Source organism: Agelaius phoeniceus, chromosome 8 (assembly GCF_051311805.1).
Source record: "Agelaius phoeniceus isolate bAgePho1 chromosome 8, bAgePho1.hap1, whole genome shotgun sequence".
Classification (NCBI taxonomy): domain Eukaryota; kingdom Metazoa; phylum Chordata; class Aves; order Passeriformes; family Icteridae; genus Agelaius; species Agelaius phoeniceus.
The window spans coordinates 7,880,821-7,907,861 of NC_135272.1; the positions used below are offsets into that span (position 1 = coordinate 7,880,821).

The 27,041-nt window shown below is 41.6% G+C and overlaps 1 protein-coding gene across 3 annotated transcripts in view; it reads right to left on the reverse strand.

Moving 5' to 3' along the window:
- Positions 1 to 27,041, reverse strand: part of MTA1 (metastasis associated 1) — a 75,125-nt gene that overhangs the window by 46,980 nt on the left and 1,104 nt on the right. For all 3 annotated transcript variants that reach the window (XM_077181895.1, XM_054638394.2, XM_077181896.1), the window contains exons 2-5: positions 13,161 to 13,228; positions 10,719 to 10,812; positions 3,745 to 3,871; positions 3,513 to 3,576 (exon numbers count right to left, since the gene is read on the reverse strand). In XM_077181895.1, the coding sequence (XP_077038010.1) occupies positions 3,513 to 3,576; positions 3,745 to 3,871; positions 10,719 to 10,812; positions 13,161 to 13,228 (353 nt within the window). The remainder of the gene's footprint in view (positions 1 to 3,512; positions 3,577 to 3,744; positions 3,872 to 10,718; positions 10,813 to 13,160; positions 13,229 to 27,041) is intronic.

Below are 27,041 nucleotides of genomic sequence, written 5' to 3' on the forward strand. Positions count from 1 at the left end.
GGTCTCCTGCTCCCTGACACACTCAGAGCTCAAGATATTGCAATAGTTTGAGAATGTATCACTGTGGAAATAAAACATAGGGAAAGCTTTTGTCTCACAGGCTTCCAGGTTATAAATACAGTGTTTAATTTGTTCCAGCTCCAAAATACCTGACTGCAGGACAAAGTATATGCAGTGCAACGTTAATGCTTTGTGGGCACCTTGCCCAGCAAATATACAACACACTGCAGAGTAACAACACAGTGAACCCCAAAGAAGACCAATTCCACAGGCAATTTCTTTAGTCTTTTTTGGCCAAGGAAAGTCATACATTGTGGAGGAGGTTTCTCCCATGATATTTGATTGTTAGATGCCCTACTGCTTTTCTTTTATTGGTTATCACTATGAATTTTGTCTACAAAATCTCAATTAAGTTTCAGGTCATCCATTTATGTCTTGTCCAGTTCTGTCTCAAATCAATCAGGTTGAACAAAAGAATGAAAATCCTGTGGTCTCTTCTCCCCATCCAGAGCCTCCTCAACAGAGGAGAAATGGAAGCCTGGGGGCACAAGTGTGAATTCTACAGAGGCTGCAACCCCTAGAGGTAATACAACACCACTGCCATCTTCCCTCACAGACATTGAGATTCATTCTTGCAGACTGAGTGGGACTGCTGAAAACATTAATACACATCAGCTTAGTGCCAATGCAAACTAAGAAACAAACCAGATCCTCGTGTACTCTAAAGCATGTGTGAACTCCTGACCACCACTATGTGATGAGAACTATTTTTCACAAGGGTTTCACAAGAGTGATGTTCACAACAAAATAACACTGCTCTTCAAAATCCTCAACACTCATTTGTGCTGTCAAACTGTGTATGCTGGGTTTGCAGCAGGCAAAAAAGAGAAGGGTTTTCTCTTTTCATTTCAGATCCCAGAAAACACCCAACACGTTCAGGAAAAATTAACGTGACCTGCCAAGAGTTAAAATTGAATAATGACTTTCTGCTTCTCTCAACTACTAGAGAGCCTTATCTGCTCAGAGCTCCCCTATCCAAGCCCCTAAGCTACCCATAGCTATGCCAAGAACCAAAGTCACCAAGAAACTGGAGAAAGAAAAGCCAAAGTACACCGCAGAAATAATGGTTACTTCCCTGCAGCTTGCAAACTTACTTTCATGTATTTGATATATTTTAACTATAGAACATTTTATTTTTAGGGGACTACCAAAAGGAACAGATATGTCAGACATCTGCTCAGCAGGCAAATTCACACAAGCCTCTGGATATAGCCAGGCAGAGCAGTAAAATAGACGTACATTCAAAACAGTTTCCTGCAGAATAGGGAAATCTAGTGCTTTTGCCATAATTGGCTATGATCTCCATGGGAATTAGGTGAATAGAAAATTCGGGTTTTCTAGTTGTCTTTTTTTCCCTCTATTTCCTGTTATTCCTCACTCCTGCTACAAATTTTAAAGAAAAAGTCAGTGCTGGTCCCCTCCAGCCTGTGTTCCAAACGTGCAAGGCAATCTTCCTGAGGAAGATGACAGAGAGAGGGTGGAGGAGGAGAATAGAGATAGCAAAAATGTAATTTTGCTTTGCTTACTATCTCCCTAAAAAATTGTCTGGATGCTTAACCTGCTTCAAGGCAGACAGCCTTGGGCTGAAAGCCTACTTTTACTGATCATAACATTTAGGAAATCAAATACCAGGTTCCCTAGAACTGCTTAGGTTGCATTGACAGAAGCCACGTTAGAAAAAAAGGAACTACCCTGAAACATTTTGAAAAGCAAAGGTTGGATTAAGAACAGGAGGCATGGGGAAAGAAGAAACAGTTCAAAACAATAACATGAAGTGTTAGGAACCCATTGGGCAACAACTATCTCCTTTTCTTAATCTCTTTACCCTCCACCCAAGCATATTTGTGTTCCTGAGCTTTTAATTTCTTTACCATCTGTCCAAGTTAGTTTGCACCACAGCAAAATGCCATGCTAAGTGACAGGACACATTCAGGGAACTCTCTCATTCTGTGAAACCTCTAAGTGCCTGCTCAGTTCTAAAAATAACCCACATCACTCATCTTGCATTTTGAAAGTTCAAAAGGATGGGGAAAAAATTATCTTTCTGTGCATACATCTGCAGCTGAGCATTGCATGATCAGAGGAAAGCATCTCCCTTCAGGCTCCGCACACCTACCTGTAACACCAGTGATAATAAAAATATGTTGGGAGCAACTGAGAACAAACACTACTTAAGAGCTGGGTACTAAAAAATCTGAAATCATTTCAGTTTGATTAACTTGTGCTTTCAAACTGGCATATCCTGGGCTTCTAGCTGGTTACAAGCACTGCTGAACACCACGTCCCTTGTTTGATGCTCTGCCATTTGGCAGCCTTCAGCAGAGCCGACATTTTTTGGTTTCACATTCCAAAGAGAAACTCAACTATTTAATACCCGTGCCTTGTTTAAAATTCTCCTAAACTAAAGTATCAGATTAAAACTAATCTTATGCTTAAATAAATACTGAAGAAAGCTACAAAAGCATTTAAAAAGAAAGCCCAGCTATGAGAGAGACTGCAGTATGCTCCTTGCAAAAAATGGCCTCTTTTCTCCTTTCTTAAAGGCCAGTAACGGCCATCACCCCACTGGTTTAACTACAAGATTTCCTCTCTTGTATAACATTTCAATGTTTTCAAATGCAAATTATTTGCTTGCAGATGTGTTCAAATAATAATATCCTGAATTTCTTTGCTAATCTCCACAGTAAATCTCTCACAGATTGTCAGACTCCAAGACTGTCTAACCCAGCCGCCACCCAGAGGTCTAGCCACAATTAAAGGTATAGAAACACAACTTTTAAAAAATACAATGATAATAATTTAAAATCACAAAATACCTGAAAAAGTAAATCCCAATATTTATATTCTGAATGGTGTTTAACTGTGCAAGACAATTCAGTTTCAAGTTTTGGTCTGAGATACCTTTAAAAAGAGACTGGGTAAATTTCTGTCAGATGTCACCTGACAAGCAGTTTTTCAAGGATTTAAGTGTCAGTGGTGGTCTATGAAGGAGTCCAGACAAGTATTTTGACCAATGAACTCAAAGAACAGGGAACTAAGCTCCTCAAAAATCTGAGGCAAGATCAAGCTTAAAGCATATTAACATAAATCTGTATGATTTCAGGATAAAGCAAATACAAAGAAGCACAGCTTGCTCTCTCCTCTACAGTTACAGCATCTCCCAGGGCATCAGCCTCCAGGTTGGAGCTCTCAGCCCTGCCACACTGATGAGCAAGTTGGGTTCACTTTATAGGAGAGGCAGCTCACAGGGGTGTAAACACAAGGTATGGCCCCCAGACCCACAAAATTTTATGCACAATGAAGACTGTACAGAGCCTAAAGCTTCCCACTGTCAATGCCCAGTACATGCAGAAATGAAAGAACTCTTTTTAGAAGACTTGCAAAAAGGCACCAAACCTAAATTGTGCCAGAAAAAACTGTTCAAGCTTTACAATGCACAAAATGGTTCCTACCTCCCGTTCCAGATACGATTTAAGGGATTCTGTCTCATTTAACAGAGTAACGCTGCATTTGCCTCTAAAAAAAGAGAAACACATCTCATGAAAAAATACATCTTAAATGCTCGTGTGATTCACAAGATGGTATCACTGAAGTTGTACACAGAACTTGATCTTACATTGAAGAGCACTTGAAAATAACAGTGTTGTGTGATTTTTTAATAAAATGGCAGAAAACAGTCATTACCTAATGTGTGTGGCTGGCAGAGATTCCAGCTGTCGTGAGAGAAACAACTCACGGTGTCGTAGCTGATGCTTCTGTTTCTCTGGTAAATCAACCATTTCTGGATTTTCCATCTCCTCTTCCATTTCTCCTAGTCATAAAGAGACAAAATGGATCAAGAACAAGACATGGATTGACTTTGAACAAGTCAGAATGACCTGCTCCAAAACCTTTGCTAAATAACAAACTTTAATCAGATTTAATGTAACGTTTTGGCCAACTGAACAATTACATGATTAGTACTCTTGAAATTATGCCTGTGAAGAATTTTATTTATTCACCACCACCATCAAATCAACCCCAGGCACACACAGGTCACACCAAGCTGGAAGGCACACAAATCTGCTGCCAACAGAGGAGTTCTGGAGAAACAGAGAGAGAGAGAGCTGCTTTTGGAGACCATCAGTGCATCAGATTCATCCAGTAGAAGTGACACATGATGAGTGGGGCATACTGAAGTCTTTCCTCTTTGCCAGGCACAAGTTATCGTAAACTCTAGTCCTCTTTCAGGACATCATACTGTCCCACACCAGCTTTAACAGCTTCTGCAGGAAATGCCCACTGGAAAGGGCAGTTTATTTAATTAGTGTTATTTTGTACTCTCCTCACCCCAACCACAGCCACAGGATTAACTGGAATGTAACCAAGTGCCTGAGGCCACTCCTGCCACCCTGGTTACAAAACCCACACCACACACACCCAACTGCAGCACTCTTGCAGCAGCCAGGATCCACCACCTCTGCCTTGGAGCTATCCAATCTCCATCCAACCAGTTCTCAAACATACACCAAAGTAAATACATGAAATCCCACCCACACTGACATGCAACTGATCCCAAACATCTTCAAGCATCTTTCTTTTAGGAAATAAATTCTATGTTTTGTGTTTGTTAAGAAGTGTTCTGCCACTTACGCCAGCTAAAGCTGTAAAGTGCAAAATACTCAAAGAAAAAAAGAATTCCAAAGATCCTCCATGACAAATGACTGAGAAAGAAGAGATCAGACTTTTCCCTTCTCTAAGAAATTGATGCAGTTACTTGTATTTTGCAAAACCACAGGCAAAGTTTCCCAGACTGTAGTAGAATAAGCTGTAAAAGCCTCATGCATGAATTGTAAAACTCTTAATTTTACAGCAGCATTACTCTAAAAGAGCAGACTTATGCCTCCAGCTTAATTCAACAGTTGTTGCCAAAAAACATTTCTAATGAGAAACACATACAGACACAGTTATGATTTATATACCCTTAAGATTAGTTAACTAAAATCCCCATAGTTATCCCAAAAATAAAGCAAACAAAAATCTCCATTTTATAAAACACTAAAATTGCATTAAGTTTTAAAAAGGCCACCATTACACCAAAGGTGGTGACAAAAAATTATGTACCCTTCAGGTTGCCCACAATTTATCACCATTTTACTGCCCTGAAAAAAAGACCTGCAGTTTATTTGCTCCTCAGGTAGGCTGCTCCAGCAAGGAAGGAAAAAAAGAGCAGCATAATTAAACCAGACTTCAACACACAATAGCTGCTACACCACATGAGCTGGTAACCATACAGCAGCATGTACTTAGGTTTTAATATTTTCCTGGGAACTAGAACACCAAATTTACATTTGTTGCACACTCTCATGGGTCTGCAATTTATTTACTGAAGTGGATTCTGTTTTAGTTGAAAATTAATATTGTGACTGCTATGCTACACTGTAAATATACCACAAACAATCTAGCAAGTTCCAAGCTCATTTGCCAGAAAACTGAAGGATGCACAAAGGAAAAGGGAATTCATGCCTGTACTTACAGCAGCTTTTGGACATGACAGCAGTGCATGGTATAATGCAGGGAAAATACTACAAGGAGCAACCTAAAATAGTTTGTATCTTCGGTATATTTGATAGCCTACAGCTTTTAGAAATTACATTTTTCTAAAAAGTATGTCAACCCCTTTGTGGCAATGAAATCTACAGACAAAAAGAAAGCACCCAGCACAACCAAACTAATCCCAGGGACTGCATCCCTTCAGGTAGGCTTGCCTTCCAAGCAGTATTTTATTTATGTGTCTTGCTTTTGTAATAAAACACAGAAGGTGGAGAGCACACATGTTCTTATGGCAGCTCTGCTATGAACAGCCTCTCAAAACCAAAAAGCACAATACATTTCTTTTCAAAAACAGACAGACATTTCTACAGGTAACAAACATTTCCCTCACACACAGCAGTAAAACTGTCATAGCACCCCCAGACAGAGGCAGGAACATTCCAAGAAATAACAAACAAACACATCCATATGAACATTGTCCCTCCTTTTTCACAGCCATGATTTAACCCTGAAAAAAATAGACCTGATCAATGTACTGGGAGCCAAGGGATGGAGGAGAGAAGGACTGGAACCAGGACAGGAACCTCTCCCTCACTGAGGTCAGGCAAAAGCTGCTGGACAAAAAGCACCCAGCAGCACCCCACCCCCAGTAACAAAAAGCACCCAGTGGCACCTCACCCCCACTAACACCTCACCCAGACAGCTCAGGCTGAGTCAGACCATGAAGCACAACAGGGGCTGTCCCAGCCCCAGCTCCAGGACAAGTCTGACATATCTGCATTTCACCTTCCCACAGCTCACCCACTCACACTAACTGGAGCAAACACCACCATTAAGAATGGTGGCATCTGAGAAAAAACCTTTAAAAAAATAGAAACACATTTATAAAATATCCAAGAAACCTTTTCAGAAAGATTTGCCTGCATTCTTTACAGTACTGTGGAATAAGAGGTATGGGAATACAGGAGGTGCAGTACATTGGGACTTCAGTGCTCTCATAAAGCCTTACTTCAAATTAATCTTTCTGCTTGATAGATGTGCCTGTGCAGATTTGAAACTAAACATTTAATCTTAATACAAACAGTAATATATCAGCTATGCAGCAGTAGCCAGTGGAATGCTGCAAGAAGTGTATTAGATTAAGTATTATTTGATATTTAATGGCAGAATCATTAATAGCACATTAACAAAGCTTGAAGATGACTTATATTAGGAACAAGAGATAGGCAGATTAGGCACAAACAGCAAGACTTGTGTGAAAGCTAACATATATGGGGAAAATAATTACAAAGAGTAAACTTTGAATTGGCAGGAGAAACCCAAGAGGCAGTAATTGTAATTTAAAATGACTGGGTGTGTGAGATGTGAAATTAAACATCAATATTTGCTAGACACGAGAAAGAATAGCAATTTGCTATAGATCAGATTGGGCTCTCCAGAGCATCAAAAGCAGAAAGCAGCAGCCCTTTCTCTGCATTTTGGGTGTCATACAAATAGCTACATGACAGAATTCAGAAATGCACGAAGGTAAACAAGACACAGAAATCAGGTTTAGAGAGCAGACAAGGTTTACCAGCTTGGGAAACAGTCTGCAGTAACAAAAAAATTAGTTAGCATAGTTATAACCAGCAAAAAAATGTAAAGAATAAAGAAAAAGAGTGGGGCCAAATCATTGGGAAACACAGTAAAACCAGTGGTACTGATCTGCACAATAGCTCCTTCAGCAGCAAAGGAAGCTGCAACTCTGGCTGCTTTAACAGCTTAACTAAGGACCTTGGAGGAACATTCTAGAAACGCTGCATTTGAATAAATTAAAATACAACACCAGGTTCCTTCTTCCAGGTTCAGTTTCAAATGGCTTGTATGAAGCTATAGCCTTAATCCTTTTTTCTCTACAAAAAACCAGATATTGACTCATAGCTGTAGAAAGCATGGAGAAAGTTTTAACAGGCAGGAATCCTTACAGCTCGACACTTGAGAAGGAGTTTGCCACATAATCAGTGTGGATCCCCTGCCACAAAGCTCTGGTGGTCATCTCTTGCAGCCATGGCCACTGTGTCAGGTAGCAAAGAGACACTATTTTGGACACCTGTATCTTCCCTCACTGCACCACTCCCAAAGAGAGAAGACACAGTTCCCTCCTCTCAGCAACAATTGAGTCAAGGTGTCATTAGTGGATATATGATTTGGACTCCTCTTAAATCTGCATGTGTGGGGCTGGGAGAATATAGAGAAGGAGAATAAAATGGAAGAAATAAAAAGAGCTATTTCATGAAGCTTTGTCCAACTTCATTTAGATTGGTGTTATTTAAAACGTAAAAAAAAATTCTCAATAAACTCCCTACCTGTTTAGGCACAGAGGTATCATGCAAACATCTATTTTCAGAAGCTTTGGTACTTCCAAAACCAAGCTGCCCTGTGTGCCAGAGCACCTGCTGAAAACCAACCATAAATCTGCCAATCCAGACAGTGCTATGTCAGTTCCCCAACCACTACCAACTGCTCAGTCATGGCTGCAAATATTGAAATAATTATGAAAAACTGTGTAAGACATTAAATAAAGAAAATACGTAGTGACAGTATCCAACAAAAGGTTGAGGAGTGAAGTATCTTTCCCATTTCTCTTCCATCAAGTCCTGTCTGCAATCTTGTTTTCTAAGTCTCTCAGCAAGAACTAAAATCAGTGTCTTACTGGTGAAGCAAGTTCATTTCAGAAACAGTTGGAGAAACTCCCTAGAATAATCTGTGAGGTGATTAAAGAGGCTTATGAATAAAAAGCACTAACAATGCATAGAAGACATCATAAGGCTGAAAGATTTATAGGACAGCCCAGACAAGCTTTACATCATATGATAAAAATAGTAAGATCACAGATTAAATCCAAGAATCAGGTTACATACATCAGGTACCAATTTATAGTCAGCAACTACAAAATAAGGCTCTTCCAACACATTTCTCTGTATACAGACTTATGAGAACAGACAACATTTCAGACTTGCCTGTTTCAGATATCTGATGGATCGCCCAAGCTAAAGTGACCTTTTTTTTTTTTAACTTCAAAACATTGATTTCACAATTACATCTTTTTCTTTCCTTTACTGGAAGAATAAAAAAATAACAAAATATCCATACAATTTTTTCATTCATGCCCTGGCTGTATCTCCCCACTGCTTAGCTCTCTCACTGCACTGATCTCAACAGTAGGTCTAAAATAAAGGCATCTTAAACAGAAGACTGTGTGAATCCAGAAATGTCTGCAGTCAGAAAGCTCCATTAATCAGCTGAACAAAGGCAGTTAAAAGATCAGCGATGCAGACACGTACATCTACTGCAAATGCATCAAAATGAGGCAACAGGAGACTTTATGGAAATGAACTCAAAGTCAGTGACAGTGTGCAATATCTGTACTAGAATCCTAACATCTATAAAATTTAATTTCATTATATCGTGCAGGATGCTGATTTTTTTTTCAGAGTAAAGAACTAATGGCTGTCCAAAAAGCTTAATTTTGCTCTCTCTTCTCCCTTCTTATGAAGAACGGAAACCACAGAGCAGCAGATCTATCTAAATAAATGGAAGTCATTCAGTAGCAATTTTATTCTGCACCAGAAAGAAAGATACTGGAGAAAATGCTAGTTACTAATGAAATTTACTCTAAGAGGCAGACTCAGTTGTCTCTGGTTGCTCTATTAATATGATTTTGCTATAGAAGAATTTTCCCATCTTTCAAACAACACATATGAACAATGAATTATTTGTTTGCATTAAAAAAAAACACTTAGATTTCTTATCACAAAGAGAAATCAGCATTTGCAGGTTCAAAGAACATTTATGTGGGTTCAAATTATTTTTCATTTTCGGTCTCAGCTCTGTGTTTCTGTGAACCCTTCCCACCTGCTTCCTTTACTGAACCTAGTGAAGTGAGACACAGATGAAAGAATCAATAGCCACGTTGTTTATGGTGAAGCTCCTATTGAGCTCCTCAGATAAAATGAATACTGCTGCACTGAAGAGATCTCAAAAAAGCTTTGCCTGCCATCACAATTCTGTGACACAGCAGACTCTCCCTCAACACCACGACCTCTTTCCAAGGTATGGCTGCAATGGAGGGATTATTTGGACAGACTACAACAGAAAATACTCAAATTTATTAGTAGTTTTGCTGCATCTTTTCCCCAATGGCATTAAAGCAGTGAGAACACAGCAAGGCATTATATTCCTTGCTAAAACTGAGTATCTGATTGAATCAATCCCCAGATCACTCTATTGATACACACACCAAGAAGCACATTAAAAGACAGTGATGCTTGCCAGCTAAATCACAGTTCTGACATGCCCATATCTGATTGCTTCCCTCTCATTTATAGATGTGCCCTGAATTACAAGGATTCATAAGGCCGTCCATGCTTTTTGCTAAATTTTAAGCAATCTGAACAGCTACACCTCACACAGTTCGCTGTTTACAAGAGAAAAACATTTTAGTTACTCCACTTGCTTCCCAACAAAAGGGCTTTAATTCAAAATAGTGATAGGAGAGTCTCAGATTTGCTGTTTTCAAAGTCTATTTACTGAGCATGTTCAGACAAAAGCTGTGTCACTGCAAGAAATATTATTAATATTGAAATTCAAAGAGAAATCCTGTTAGTCAGGTTTCAAGCTGGCCATGTTTCAAGTTGCTTTCCCATAATCAGTCTACCTGATTCCCTCATATAATGTTTGAGGGGTTTTTTAATATACAAACCAAACCAAGCAATTAATGAGAAGTTATACTAACAGGGAGAATACATTCTCTCATCCCAGAAATTAAAAAATTCATTTCTGTGGAGCAAATAAGATGTCTTTACTCAGCCCTAACTGAAACCTTCTGTCTTGTCCCCACCAAAATCCAACCATACAAAACGAGGTGTTAAAAGGTTTAAGGAAAGGAGAAAACAAAACAAAACAAATAAAAAAGAGAGTCAGAAAGTAGAAAGACAGAAAAGTCAGCCAAACAAGTAATGCAAATTGCTAAAGATGACTACAGAAAAAAATACATTTTAAGATACTGGTACTTGAAATATCAAAGTTGTCCCCAGGTTGGACAATTCTGTGCAGAAGCAATGTCATTTGAACACAAAGCAGCTTACTTGCATGTTTGTCTGCCAGTACAATGAGCGTGCTGGAGATGTCTCTCCTCCTGTAGAAACACACCACCTTTGCTTCCACATTTCCATTGGCAGTCTGAAACAGGGAACACAAGAAAAAACTGATCCCTGACCAGGAACTTGATAAATTATCGGGAATTTTGCACAAGAGCTACACAGAGTCTGCTTTTAGCACCTCCAGCTGCACACATTACCTCACACACAAACTCCTGCATGATCCAGTCCAGGGTAGGGCAATTCCAGGCAGTTTGGCTCTGCCCTGGTAATGGTTCCTGAGGAATCACCACTTTTTAAGTTACAGATGTTTCAAGCAGAGAAAACCACGCTTAGCTGCCATTGCAACCTATTAACAATTCACTTTGCTACTTTTGAGGTGATGCCTATATTAAACAGCACTCAAATGAATCTTTAAAAACCTAATAAAAAAACCTGTGAAAAATAACAGAATTCAGATCTAGGCTGTTCTCCAAACTCTACAGGGCAGTAGAAAAGCAAGAAAGAACGCAGCCATTGTTACTTTTGCAAAAGAAATGACATGAGATTCTCTGACAGCACTGGTGAGCTAAATAATGACCAACACACCAAAAAGTCATTACAGAAGGAGAACCAAAGAAGCTGCACCAGACAATAAACTCTTTTTGTATGCTGTCACTGAAATAAAGTCAGAATTTTTGAAAGATTATTTACTTAAAACTCTTAAAATGAGATAGGTGATCAAATGTAAGATGGCACCTGTCAAACAGTGCAAATGGCTTTTTACAAACTCTAGGGGAAATAAACCTACTGGTTTGTAACAGCCTCAGCCAATTTACTATCTCTAAAATCAAATCATGCAAAAGTAACTCAAGAGTTGAATCCTACAACTGAAGACTCTTTGAAAACCATAATGAAGGCACAGTTCCCAAAGCAGAAGATACAAATTCCCTGCTAGGGAAGTCTCCAAAAAAGGGTAGTAAACCAGCAATGTGTCCACAAGGAAACAAAAATTTATGCACATGCTCATTCCTAAGATGGGAATGAACGAAAAATTTCAACTTTTCTAATACCAGTTTTCCTAACAGAAAAAAAAAAAAACAAAAAACAAAACACAGACATCACATACGTGCAAGGATATTTCCCTTAAAGACCAAAAGTTTTCATTAATTTCTCACAATTTCTACCTTCTTCTGGTAAATATAATTCAGAACTTTTAAATTTTGAGAAACTAAAATATAAAGGCAAGAACCATCTTGTTCAAACACAGACAGCTTCCATGTAAATTGATCTGGTTTATTTAATTGCCAAAATTTCATTTACACTCAGTTAAAAATAAACAAGCTAGGATTCATTTCAACCTGAAACATTCATTTTTAAAGTGTATGTCAGAGAAATCACAGCTCAAGCAAGAGTTGCACCAAGATGGGGGATCCAGGTTGAAAGTTCATCTTTTTTTAAAGGTGAGGGGAAGAATGAAACTGAAGAGCAAGAGGGGAAAGCACTTTCCAGGAAAGTGATAACAAACCTGCACCCTGTAATGGACTGGAATACAGACAGTGATACCTCTTGGATAGGGATCCACTGGGAATATTTTAAGAATTCACTCATGTTTCTTTAAGGCAAATGAGACTTATTTTTCAGTAAAAGACCTCCATGGGGTGACCAAGGATGTCCTAGCACTCAGATTTTTATTGGTCATGAAATTGATACATTTTCTCTTCCAAATAACTGTTTGAGAATTACATGCTTTCCCATGACTGGTGGCTGAAGAAGAATACCTGATACCAGTCAGGTATCAGGTATTGCAAATACCAACCAAATTTGCAAATCCAAACCAGCAATGTGACATTCCTTCTGTAAGGGCTGCCCTACAGTTGGTGTTAAACCTGAACATATGGTGTATTTAGGATACAGCCACTGGCTTGAGAACCCTCTTCCCCTCTCAGCCAAGTCAAACTTCAGCTGCCTTCCCACACAGAAACCATCGTGCTTCCCTGATCAATCCATGGAAAGGGAATTTGGCAGATGAAGTTCACTGGCCCAGAAGGACAATCAGCAAAGACAAAGTCTGAGCAAGCAGATCACAGATGCAAACCTTTCTCCTGAGCAAGAGTCTCCCACAGGAAAAAACCAAATTAAAGCTCTCCATAGGCAAACTCTTGTATGTTCTTCATATCCAGTGATCCTGGCATGGAAGTGAAGAACTGCAGAAACCTGCCCTAAAGGTGGGCATCATCACCTTGAGAATGACATGCCACTGATACTCAGTTCTTTCATACCAAAGGAGAACAAAAGGTCTTAAAGCATTCCAGAAAATTATCAGAGAACAAATGTATTTTTAAGCTTCTAATTACCACAGAACTGCTCAAGAATTGTTTTGATTTTAATCAATTCAAGCAGATCATAAATTCAATTAACTTCAAAGACTTGATGGAAAAAAATGTTTACCTTATTGAGCTCTTCTATTCTTCGTATCAAATAGGGGTTACTTGAAGAATTTTCGAAGTAGACATAATCTGACAAAAAGAAAAAAAGACTTTTTAAAATATGAACTGCTAAAAATCAAATCAAAACCTTTATAAGCCTGGAGAGCAAAGCATGTGATCTTCCTCCTCTCTCTGATCAGATTATTTCCACTTAGACCACACTGTTGTCTTTACTTGCTTCCTGTTCTTATCAAAATCCAGCCACTTTTCACCAGCAATATGTGATCTCTCTCTTCCCCTCCAGTTTACAAGCATGGCTCATTTACTTAGAACACAGATAGTTTCTCTCTCTCATCTTTTACACTTATGTGATCCTAGAATGCCCTCAACAAATTTCCATATCGCTGCCCAGACTTATCAGCAATATCTGTATTTTGAGTGGGTTAAACATCTAAAGTTATAGGAAAAAAACCAAGTTCTTACCAAAGGTAGTGCCTTAAAAAAAACCAAACCAAACAAACAAACAAACAAAAAAAACCCCCACCCACAAAAAAACCCCCACAAAAACAAAAAACCCCACCAAAAAACAAAACACCACAGAAACATGCATGAGTGCCATATAAATTATTTGGTATTAGGGAACTCCAAGCTTCAGCACTCTCTAGGAAAACAGATGCTCATGAGTTCTGAATGAACTGGCCTGTCTCTCCCAGAAGCCCTAAGCCTGAACCGAGACAAAGAGGGACTGAATCCACCTCCCGCTGACAAGGTGCTGACCTTGCACACAGATCTGACAATTCCTTCCAGGACTATCTAAGACGATTTCCCTCCAGACTTCCCAGCTCATTTGTGTTTGGAGGAAAACACCCGTAGCCCCCGGGCACACCTCAGGTGATCTTTTGCAATGCCTGCATTAGCATGATGCTCCGGGATGAGCTGGTGTTCAGCAGTGTTCAAACAGGGACAGCTCCTGAGGGTTACTCTCAATCCCCCTGAAATCCTTGTAAAAGGGCTGTGCAAAGCACAGATACTGCCCCCTCCTCCCCAGCCCAGAGGGAGGAAGACATCCCCCAAAGGTCTCTGCTCCTGGAAAAACTGCACCAGAAGAGTTAAGGGGACCCTTTTATCTCTGGGCTGACCAGAGAGACCTCAGGGCATTTACCCATCACAGCCCTTCCACCTGCCCCGTGTAACACCACTCGAGCTGCAGACACACCTTTTTTCAGACTGCTGCTCACAGCCCGTTATCCATAGGTCTCCCTGGATTTACAGACCCACCTACTTGCTGCATGGACACCAGAGCACAGCACTGACCACCGGGCAAAGGACCCCAAGGAAGCTGCTCTTGCAAAAAAGAGCAAAAATCCCAAGTGCCCTCCTGCCCCTTCAGCGGGGCTGGCTGCCTTAGGAGCGATTCACTAACCAGGAATCCCAGGGGTTACAATCCCAAGAGCAACAATTCTTAACAAACCTATTTTCCAAGCTCTTGTCTTGCCAAAAAGTGTGTTGTTGTCAAGTCACCTTGATAGTGAAGTGCCAGCCTGGTCTTGGTGGGAGTGACAAGTGAAGAGTTTCAATGGTTATGCTCAGCACGACTCTTGGGTTACCGAGCCACAGAGTGTAACCAGGGCTAAGAAGCACTGAAATAGCACACTCAATTTTTGATATTTTTGAGCATTCTGTGCTCCAGGCCTCTCATCAGCCATCTTAACACACACCAAAACTTTACTCCCAGCTGCAAGAGTCAGTTCCTTTTAAATATCACATCCCTGCAGCCTTTAAACTGGTGGAAGGTCTCAAGTGAGGAACAGAATTTGGACATCTGGCTTGTAGAAAACTTTGTGGGCTGGTATCAGAAATGGTTAAAACAACCAAGTAAGTAGATCCTAAATTTCAATTCCTAAACACTGGTTCTGTGCAGCACATCAAACAGGAAACAACAGGCTCAACATTACCATGATCAACTGTACCAGAAGTTACAAAACCAAACAGATATTTGGCAGCTTCAACAATAACAACTGCTGACTGAAATAAAAATGGTAGGCATTAAGCAATTTACTGATCAGGAGAGTAAAGAGAAATTCTTTCTCCTACAGCTGAACCACCCACAACCTACAAGGGCACTGCAGCAGAGGATGTTGAAGCCTCAAGGTGCCTCTCCAAGCTCTCACTGGAAGGCTTCAACAAGTGAAGAAAGGATGAGCTCTTTCCCTCCAAACCTCCAATAATTCTTAAGACAACCAGCTACTTCTCACTTCAGGTACTTTGACTGAGGCAGATGCAAAAAATATTACTTTTGTAAGCACCGTGCCTGAAAATTATAAATTAAAACTAAAAATGTCAATTTATGTCTTGAAAATATAACCTTGACTTTAATCCCATGGGTTTCAGGTGGCTGTTACAAATGCTCCTAGTTGACATAATTTTTAATCAGCTTTTTGGTGTGCATGTACACACATATATTTTCAGAGACACATTTTATACCTCAAGTGAACATTAACTTCATTTTTTACGTAACTACAGTTTATTGATTGTAAAATCTGGCATGGATTTAAAGAAAGCTTATCACAGATGAATGGTTTACCAAAGAACAGCTGACAGTGGTATCCAACACTACTGAATAATAAACCCCCCTTCACTGTCTTGGTCAGCAGCAGGAGCATCCCCAGACCCACAGTGTGTGACCAACAACTGCAACCCAAGCTCACAGGAAGGAACCACCACGTTCTGCACACTGCTGGCACAAAGGCAGAACCAAACCTGGCCCTCAGGATGCTCCAAGAGCTGACACATGACAGTGCACAGCTGCATTCCTGGGCCACTGCTGATGACTTCACCATGCCAAATCCACAGTCCAGTACATCTCATCCATGTTTTAGACTAATTCCACAACTATGCTAAGCATTTCACCAGTATCCATGCAACTAATGGAGACCTATTTCCCATTGCTCAAATTACCTGGAAAAGGGCTTCTTCCTCTCTGCAAGTAATGCAGAGCACACTGCAAACCACCTAACGCAAAATAATGTGTATCAGAGGAAAGTGTCTGCATTTTTCATAAAGATTTGAAGTAGTAGAACTAAAATTAAAATGCTATCTTGCACAGAGAATGGTCTGAATTCCTTTTCCACAGGTACAACATGGAAATTTTAAGTTCAACAAACCACTCTCCAAACTGATGCTTGGGCTGGTGAGAACAGTTCTGAAACTCCACAAGCATCCAAACCCAAGAAGACTGGTTTCCTGCACAGGAGGTTTAAAGGAAGCACACCACTACACTCCAAAACACTGCCTTTCTCCTTGAGTAGCTCTTCCACTTCACCTTCAGCTTCCCCCCATGCATGGAAGTGCCCCCATTCTCATACTGCCTACCCAACTAATATGATTCTCAGTTCGCTTTCAGGGCAGTGCCTACAGTTGCAGATGCCTATGCACACACAAACACACACAATAAAGAGAAACCTTCCACAGACTCCCAACAATCCAGCTGTCAATGGGAGATATTGTGTATGTGCACAGCTGCCAGGGGTCCTTACCCTGGGCTGAAAGGGGGATGGGGAAGGAGACAAAATTATAAGGAGATAACAATAACAATAAGGAGACAACAGGGAGATACACATCTCAACTCCTACTAAGAACAGGATGGAAGAGTTCACTAAAACTAAATATAAGGTCTAGGGACAGAAAGGTAGAGCCTGATAGCAAACAAAACAAGTCAGGCCCTTCAAACACAACGACTAGCCTTGCTGATTTATTTGCTTTCCTACTTACAAAATTGAAGAAAAGGACTAGTCTAAAACTGTTCTGCATCCCACAAGCATGACATGCCCCCTAACCACCATAAAAAGGACATGAAGGCAATCCCTCACCACCCAGCCTGAAGATAGTTTCAACCCCATACCTCCACAACAGCTGTTGGCTTCAGCTCACCATCCCCAAATTAATCAGCCGTGCATCCATACCACGGCCATAATTAATGGCATCACTCATGCATGCTACAGTTATCTGTGATCAGGCTACAACAATCACTGAGGAGTGTGGAAATACCAAAAGGCAGTAAGGACCATCACACAGATCATCACCCTCTGACAAACTCTAAATGTAGCTCTTCGCCTTGCCTGTGCTGTTATAGAGCAGAAGCACCCACATACAGAAATCTATGCAAAAAAGGGCTTTATATCCCATTATACTTTTTCTGAATATGCACAACATAACTTGCCAGAAAGCAATGCTGTGTTACACAGGTAATGACTGAACTGCTAGAACACACAGACACAAGCGCAGCAGCTAAAACTAGAATGACAGCCTACAGAGCACAGAAGATGAAAATTTTCCATGAAGGCAGTAAGATAACAGTTCTCTATTCACAATTAACATAACAGAATTTCTTTTTGCTCTCATATGCTTCTAAGACATTATTGCAAGAGAGTTTCTTCCTCTGTCTACATGTTCAGCTGTTGCTTATGTTTACATCAGTCCATGGAAAAGAAAATCAGGAAGGGGTACAGCAAAATAAATAACACACTCTGTCTAGAGGTCATATATTTATAAGATTAGACATGTCTGAGCTACCTAATAACCTTATGGGCTTTTAGGTGATCAAGTTGCAAAAATGCCCAAAAGTATTTTTATCCTTCCCAAGGCACACTTGCCTTTCAAGCTACAAGTGCTTTCTGAGGACTGAGCTGGCTGAGTATTCCCTACCTCACCCCCCAGAAGTCTTACACAGTGAGTACTGCACCAGCCTAGAGATGTGCCCAGGATATCAGGGAGGCTGGAGCCCTCCTCTTCCCACACTCACTGCCACTGCTGGGTACAATCTGCAATTCCAGACACGAGATAAGGAGCAACTTCACAGTTGTAACTATTTCCCCTCCCCAACTCACAAAGCTGCTGCCCTAAATTAGAGATGAGCATCAAGAGAGTGCATAAACTTCTGATGACCTGCTTATTTTATGACTTCTTTTACAGGAAATATGTGGCTCCTCATACTCTGGGCTCTCCAGCTTTGGGCCAGTTTCCTTCATTAAGTTCCAGTGTTCAAATTATTCACCAGCTTTGTCCCTAAACTGTCAATCATTTTACATTCTGGATAATACAATCCCTCTTGGTATGAAAGAGGAGGTTGGAGAGGCAACCCTACAAGTCCTGCAATCTCACCTGGCGGAGCCCAAGTCCTACTGCTTCTGGCTCTTCAAAAAGCAGCAACACCCCCAGCAGCAGTCACCCAATGAAATGTTTAGTTACAGAGCAGAGTTTCAATAGAGAAAGCCTCACCAGCACAGTATTTTCATTAGCAGAAAGGAAAAACTGAAACAGTTCTTTCTATTGCAAAAGGAACTATGGGGTCTAATACATCTGGCACTACACACAAACCAGGTATTTACAAATTAATGTCTTTCACAGATCAACAAAGCTATTAAAGATATACTGTCAGCACGGGCTCAATTTGTATTTACAGGACAGCAGTATCTGTGGCTACTGTATGCACTGGATGCATCAAGCTGAGGATGAGGCAGCACATGCTATGGGAAACACCAGCACTACCACCCAACTCCTTAAAAGAGAGGTGTAAATACCTGTAGCCAGCTAGCCAGGAACATGGCAAAAGCAAACATTCCCCCTCCACACAGTTCACAGCAAACCATCACTAAATTTAGCAAGGGTAAGTTGAAGTACCCCAGTTAAATCAAGCCAGCTTTGCTCTGTTTCTTGAGCAAGGATTATCTACACATGCACAAGGTAAACAAAATGTTCATGTTATATTTTCTTCCAAATGTGCAGAATGAGAAAGGGACAGCCAATGTTACTTGGCTGTTCTGAAATGTAACCTATGGATCACTTTTTCTGACAGGCCTCCAAAAGGCCAGGTTCAATATTACCCAAAACATAAGTCAAAGGAAAAGCAATTCATGGCAAGATCCATGTAACAGGACAACAGATTATGCACAGGCCTATAAAAAAAGTTGATACAGTTGTTTATCATGCCAGGTCTTACAGCAAGAGTTATTGCAACAACAAAAAAACCTTCACCAAAACACCAAACTCTGAAGGAGCTGTAATAGCTATAAACAAAACCTAAAGTACCTTCCATACAGAAATCTGTTCAAGGTAAGACATAACCTATATTTTTGAAGTCAGAAGAAAAATAAACCAAAGTTAATGACACGCAACTTGCTTGGACAAACTATTGATTGCTTGATCCATTTTAAACTCTGAAACATTATGATATTTGGAATTTTCCAGATGTCTTCTGCTCTTTGTTTTTTATCATGTCAAGGGAGGGGGTAAGAAAAATTCCTGTCCAGCCATCTAGTATCATTTTTTTGCCTGATTCTTAGTGAAACAAGGTTTATGCAACTCCATTATTCATGCATTAGTTCTTCCCTATTAACTCCTGAACCCTTTGTTCAGACATTTCACAAATGGACAGAAGTCTCAAAGATAATTAAGTTCTGATCATTGTTCCCTATATAAAAGACATAGACACAAAAACTACAAGTGAGAAAGGTAAGACAGAGATATTAAATGGTTCCTGTTTCAGAAGCAATTAATAGACTGGGTTTTAAAGCAAATCACTGGAGATTCCACAGTGTTTGGAGGAATTATCAGAAGTCCTTGCTTTTTGATGCACCTCTCAACTCCCCTATCGTCAGTGCTGCTCAAGGCAGGTCCTGGGCTCAATTAACTCCTAACCTGATTCACAATGGCCAGGTGTGCTCCCAAATATTTCCCCTCTCTGCCAGGGAAGGAGGCAGGTATTCTGCCTCACAGCAACCACCTAGAGACAGAAGATCTCAGCTCTGCATGAGGCCCAAAGCTCATACAGGTGGTACCTTTCCCAGTAAAAGTGTATAATTCCCAAGTAAGGGGAACAGAAGAAAGGGAAGAACCACCTCATGGAAGAAAACCCACAACTTCTGGATTGTCAATATCCTTATTTCTGTTCCTCACAGCACTGTTGGCTGTTTTCACTTACAGACATCTATGGAAAAAAAAACAAAGGACAGGAGTGTACTGGTGCTTTTGACAAAGAGATTATGGGTGCCAGCTGTACTTCATGGGTCAGTCATAGGTAAGAACTGTGCCATACTAGAGTAACTGCTACTAGGGATGCCACCCCAAAGGAGACAAAAAGTCTGTACAAAAAGACTAGAAAAGAAACTGCAAGAATCCTAGAAATAAAATTAAGCCTCCAAAGCACTACCCTGAGGACAAAGAAGCAATTTTACTGTTAGAAATCAATTATATGGCAGTTCAAGAAAACCAATTTCAATTAATCCACTGCCAATATTCCAGCTATAACGAAGGCACATTTGCATGTGGCACTGACACTTCAGGTTCACTGAGTCAACTCCCTCCAGCTTCCTCCAGGACAAACCTATGCTAAACATTCCTAGAGAACAACTTCTTTTATTCTGTGCTTTACAGGAGACATGGAAGCACAATTTGAAGGCCTCTGGACACAAAGCCTCTTCTGCCACTTCAGTTCCCAAGAATGTAGCCATACAAACATTTTCTGCAGCAGCAAAGTTGTGAGCCTATGTAATTTCAGCTGCATCCAGTGCCATTCTTTCTGCGTCAATACCATGGAAATAGTTCAGGCTTAAAAAAAGAAAAACCTTTCCCCAAAGGCATGTTGTAAGGGAAGGGCCAGGATGGTCTAATTTACAGAAGAGTCACTTGAGCAGACAGAGAAACTAGTGAGAGTTCCTTAAATCATGGGGGAGTATTTGGAGGGGGTAGGGGGAATGGAAGAGGAGTATCCTCAAGCTACACCCTAACAAAAATCACCATCTGTAGCAGCCAAGAAAACAGCCTGTTCCGTTGTAATTGTCATTGCTAAGGACAGATAAGAAAAGCATTCTTTTCCAAAAGATATTTAGGCAGCAAAGAAGATGACAAGAAACTAGCATTGTGTTCCCTGCAAGAATCTGGAGAGTTGCAAAACAAGAACCTCTGTAGTACTCAAGACACCAAGTTTAGCATCACCTCGAGAAAAAAACAAACTAAAAAAAGTTGTGTTTCTTGTTTGGTTTGCTTGCTTCTTTAAAGGCAACACTGAACTTCAGTTTGTCAACGTGAACTAACTGCTTAGGCCATGGTATGACAATATATTAAGTCCAAAGGTACGGCTTTCAGTGCCAGATCAGAAACATCACGGCTTCACAATGCAAAACACGGACAAAGTGTAAACTCCTGCCAGCGTTTCTGCAGATGTTTCTTCAAACAAGAGTGCCAGTGAAGCTGATTCATCCTCCACCCTCTCATACCACCCCCTCAAATTGTGACAGCCTCTCCCTGGATGGCAGGAGGCCTGCACATGGTAAACACAGTTAGGCACTCACATGGGTCAAAAAACTGTCTCCAACCAAACCAACCCCTGCCCAGCTCCACTGCACAGCCTGGCAGAGGAAGGAGAGAACAGCTACAACTGCTTCAATGGACACCCTACCAAAAGAAACATCCACTCAAGAAACTGTCTCACTTGGCTGGTTCAAATTTGCTCAGATGTTGACAACTTAACTCTGTAAGGACAAGCCCTGTGCTAAATCAGGAATCATCTGTTCACACCACACTAACTTTATGCTTGGTCAAGTGTCATCTGTCCTCCTACATCTTGCATGAAAGCGTAAAGTCCCCAAATTAATCAGAGCACATTGTGTGCAATTGAACAGAAACGTTACCATGGGCCACATCTGACACATGATCTGGGAGTGCACAGAACCAGAGCCACAGAAGCCCAGGCACCATGAAGACTCAACAGCTTGCAAGCAACACACGTGTATAGGACTGGAGAAGCCCAAGTCTTTCCTCCACTTGCAAACTCACTTTAAAGCCACCAACTAACTTCTTTGCTTTGCTTCATTGATCAATGCCAAGTAAAAATTTCACAAATGCTTCTCCTTCCTAAAGGTGGTCCAGCCAAAGAGCTGGAAGAGAAGAACATGTGAATAGCTTCTTTGAGGCTGGGCTACAGCCCAAAAGCTTGACCAGTACTTTGCAGAACCTTCCAGATTTGATTTTACAAATAAAGAGGGGACATTCCAGACCTTCAAAGACACTCTGAAGCAGGGCCTCTTTGTATACTGGATTTATGGTGGTGAGCTCCAAAGACCCAGAACCATAATATCTTACAGGAGCACCTCTCCCAACAGCTCCCGTTACCCAAACCTCATGGGAAACTAAGGCAAAGCAGCTGCAGGGCTTGCTCCCTTACCTGCTTGGGGATTAGAAAAAAAAAAATGTGCTTGGAAAGCAACAAGATGGTGTGTAAAAAACACCTTACGTGGTGCAGAAGTAACACGGATTTCACAGGTTACTTTTGGCCAGCAGGTGCCCAGAATTACCAAAAACCAGTCTCCAACAGTTCATACCTTTGCTTTCAAGCGAACCCAAACTGCTCAGGAGTGGTTTATAAATCAAAGTAAAAACAGTAACAGCAAGCATCTCATTCTCTCCTCATTCTACTGGGGAGACTAGGCACTCCATGTCCTTACAGAAATCAGGACGATTAAACAGGAAAAGTTGCTTGAAAAAAACTGGATGCAAGTGAAAGGAACATTTTGACATTCACCAAATCCAACTAGTTAAACAAAACAAGTTTTAAAAGTCCTTTTTCCACACTTTTTAATCAAGTGTCTTTTCTTCACCATCACTGAAAGGCAAAACACCAAGGAACAAAACAGGCACTGCCAAGGAGTGCCCAGCCACTCCCCAGACCTCCAGCGGGGCCCCCGGCCCAGCCCTCCCAGAATGCTGCTCTGGCACAGCCTCCCACCCACCAGCCCAGGAACAGCCTCAACTCACCCACAGAGCAGAAACAAACTTAGTCCTGTCACTCCATTGTGCCAGCTGCAAATGGCTTGCAGCTTTTACAAATCCAGAGCTGTCACAGCTCTAGCCCCCAACACACCGAAGCTGGCTGACAGCACTCTCCCCCATGCAGCATTTCCCAATAAAAGACTAACCAATGCTGAAGCAGTCTGATATGGGGAGAGGAGAAAGGGCAGGGAAGGAAAGGGAGACTGCAAAACATGTGAGATAAACTTGTGTAACTAGAAACAATGAAAGGAAAAGATGAAGAAACCCACTGCCTAACTATTGCTGAAAGGTGATAAGCTAGAAGCTGTCCTAAATTTATTAGGGCAAATGACTGCAGAAGCCTATTAGTAATTTTCAAGAATAAACTCTCATTTTTATCTTTCCAGGTTATTTAATGCCTCTCTACTAAACCCATTCCCAGCTCAGGTTACCTGCAAAGTTAGAAAACAAAAACCCAGCAAGCACAACCAAAACAAGGATATTGCACAGGAAGCCCTCCTGTCACCCAAAACACATACACACTGACAGCAAACCAAGGGGACAGGAGAAGGTTTACAAGTGATCCTGCAGTTAAAGGATCTGAATTGGGTCCAGATTCGGACTCCAGCAACATGTTCTATGCAAGCTTCCTTAACAGCCCTCAGTTCTTTACCAGGAAAGCTCAAACAATTATTATTGACATTATTGTGATGTCAAGAGGACTGATGCACCATCCCTGTGCTCAGAGCTCTCTGGCAGCACTAAGGAAGCCAAGAGCTGTAGGCTGGATGCCAAGGGGGAGTAGGGAATGGGATGGGGGCAGGTCAAACCACAGTCCCCAGCCACGCATCCACAGCACCCTATGGTAGCAGGGAGATGATGTCATATTGCCATTCTTAAAAACTGTGGGGACTACACTGATAAAAGAAAGATGTGTGACTGCAGCACAGACAGGCAGACACACCACCAGCTATAAAGTAGTAGCCAGTAAATTCTGGAGTTTAAGCCTCCAGCACACTGGAATAAAGCTGCTGTGAACCTTGGGTGCCCACGTCAGGCACTGTGGGTCATCACTTCCCTCACTTCAAAGGTATTAGATGCAGCAAGTACCTCTATGCTTAACTGACTTGTGATCAGATCTCCCAATGCCATTTAAACATACCTTAAAAGTACCACAGACTGAAAAAAGTGCTAATTTTGTAGCTAAGCATGCCCCCAAACAAGAGGGTAACCCATAAAAGTCAAAAACACATAAAAGACTCCATCTGAAAGTATTAACTGACATTTATCTCAGCAAAAGTGTTGTCTTTAGTAGTTTTTCCTCCATCCTTCCTATCCGTTCTTTCCCCATCCCCTTGTTCACTGCCCTCCCACTGAGCCCATTCAGCTGTTCACACAGTCCCACAGTGAACCAGATTGGGTAGCTGATGCAAGATTAAAAATAATCCAGGAAAAAACAAAAAGTGAGGAGGAGGGAGGTGGAAAAAATTAAGTTGCTCAAATCAGTGCAAGATGAAAACGCAAAAAATCATTGTTTCACTGCATCAAGGGAAGGCCATAGGGTCATAAACCTGCAGTGGGGCTCAGTCAACAGCCAGCACTAAAGGAGTACTTGTCACACCAGAGTTAAACTCTCCTGGAGAAGGTGGAGACAGAATACCTGCTGGAAAGTCTCTTGATACCAAGATGACCTGTTCCCTTCCAGGCAGCTGACACAGCACTCTCCTGAAAGCAGAGCCTGGCACTAGCTAGAACAATGAACATGTCTCTCCCACATGCATTTTTTCATCAGAGGCCCCAAATTCCAGCTCAGAGGTCCCAAGCTTCTCCGATCTGGTGTTTATCCAACATTCCCATACGGTCTGTGATCGTGCAGGCTGCCAGTCCTCTCCATGAAGAGGCAAACCAGCCCACCATGACTCCTTCCAAGTGAAAGCAGTCCACTTTCTTTGTGCTGCCATTTGTTTCATGGCTGTACAGCAGCTGTTAAGAAAATCTTCACTTCTGCTATACCAGAGGCAGGCAATTCCAGAGTTTCCTACAGACCAACAACTAAGATCCCCCATTTCATTTTGGAATTTGATACTCTGGCATTCTTCCCCACACATTTCCAAAGTTTTACATCCCCCCTGAACTATGCTAGCTTGTGACAGTCCCATTTGTATTGGAAACCAACTCTCTTCCCATCAGAAACCTACCAGGAGAAACTTGGCAGGATCCAGCAGAGCCAGCTGCTCTCTCCAAACAACTGGATGCCACCAGCCAACTTACCCAGAGAGCCTGACAACCATTCCAGGGGCAGCTCCTAAGCCCCCCAGCACAGTCACTCTGCTTCTCACACAAAGGGGAAGACTCCAGCCCCCACAGCACAGGCTGCTCAGCTCCTCTACCCAAGAACACACTAAGAGAACAACACACTTCATGTCCGTCTGGTGTCAACCCACCACCGGCTTCTGGAAACAACAATTCATGGTGCTTCATGCCCAGGCCTAAAGCAGTGACCATCCTTTCTGAGTGAACAGAGACTTCCAGGAGCAGTATTGATCTGTAGTGAGCAAGCTGCTTTTGGCAGCTGTTAGGTCTGGAGTTCATGCAGCGCATCCGGTAGTCACAAGTGTAATAAGAGATTATCTGCTGAGTGTTTGTCTTCCAGTGGGAAGTGTATGAAATGACTGTGCACAAATCCCATCCCAGATTTAATCCTGCCCTGGAGTTCACACAGAACTTCAGTGCACAAAACCATTAGTGGGAGATAGGAGCACCAGAGGTCAGAAACAATTCGATAACACACACTCCTGGGCTCAGGCTGAACAGAGCTCTCACACAGAAACAGCTGCATCCATCCATATGTTGATCTTGGTGATACATCAAATCAAGACTTCATCCATATGGACCATAACAGAGCACTGCAACCCTGGCTATCAGCCAGCTGCCTTGCCCTCTGCCCAGAAAAGTTATGGAGCAAATCCTGGGCAACATTTCCAAGTGCAGGAAGGACAAAAAGGTAACTGAGACCAGCCGAAATGGATATTCCAAGGGCAAATCCCACCTGACCAACATGACTCCCCCATCTAGGATGAAGTTGGCTGAGGGGAGAGCAGGGGGTGTTGGACACCTTGACTCATGTCAAAGGCCCTGTTAAGCCTCCCACAGCATCCTTCAAACAAAAATGCTTGAAAAACTGGATGATAAAGGTAGGGGGAAAACTAACATCAGGTTTAAAGGATCACAGCCAGCAGTTGCAACCTCCACTGGGCTGCTGGTTACTATGGCATCCCTCAAGGATCAGCCAGCCCTGCTTAGAAACAGGGATAGGGTGAGGGATAATGGGAAGGGGGACCCCAGCTGGAACAAGAGAAAATCCATCTAGGCACATGGAAACAAATATTTTCTATAAGCACGGTCGAGCACTGGATAGGGCCCAAAGTAAGGGTGGCATCACCATTCTTAGAGCCTGGGATGGATTCAGCCCTGAGCACTCGGATCTACCAGGAGATTTTCTAGCAGGAGGTCAATATAGAGACCTCCAGAGGTGCTTTCCCACCTTCTATGGGATCCACAGTACAGATTTAGCCATACAAAATGCTAAGAGATGACACTCCCCACAAGACTTGGCCATTCAATGCTGAACAAAAATTTCCAGGAAACTATTCCCTTTACAAGTCACACCAGGGTGAATTTCCACAACTCATCTTGCCTATCATCCTACTCTCAGCACCCCCAAACCAACATAATGCTACAGGCACACTATCAGCTTGGGCAACCCAAGACACAAAGCTGGGACAGCCAAGAGTCAGCTCTTATACCTCTGTGAAACCAGGTGCAACCAGAAAAAAAGTACAAACACGACAAAAGCAGCTGCATTTTTCAAAAAGTAAGGGTAGGCCAGAAGAGCAGAAAGAACAGAAAGTAGTTGTTGATGGAGAGCAGCCAGACAGGATGGCTTGGCCACCTTCGCTATATTTTTTCTCTTGTTTACTTTACTTTGGTTTTGCAGAACTCCACAAGAAACAGGACATTTTGAAAAGGAGGGAACTCCACAAAAACATATTCCTGTACAGCCTCTAGTCTTGGGGAGAAGGAAGCTCCAAAGAACAGC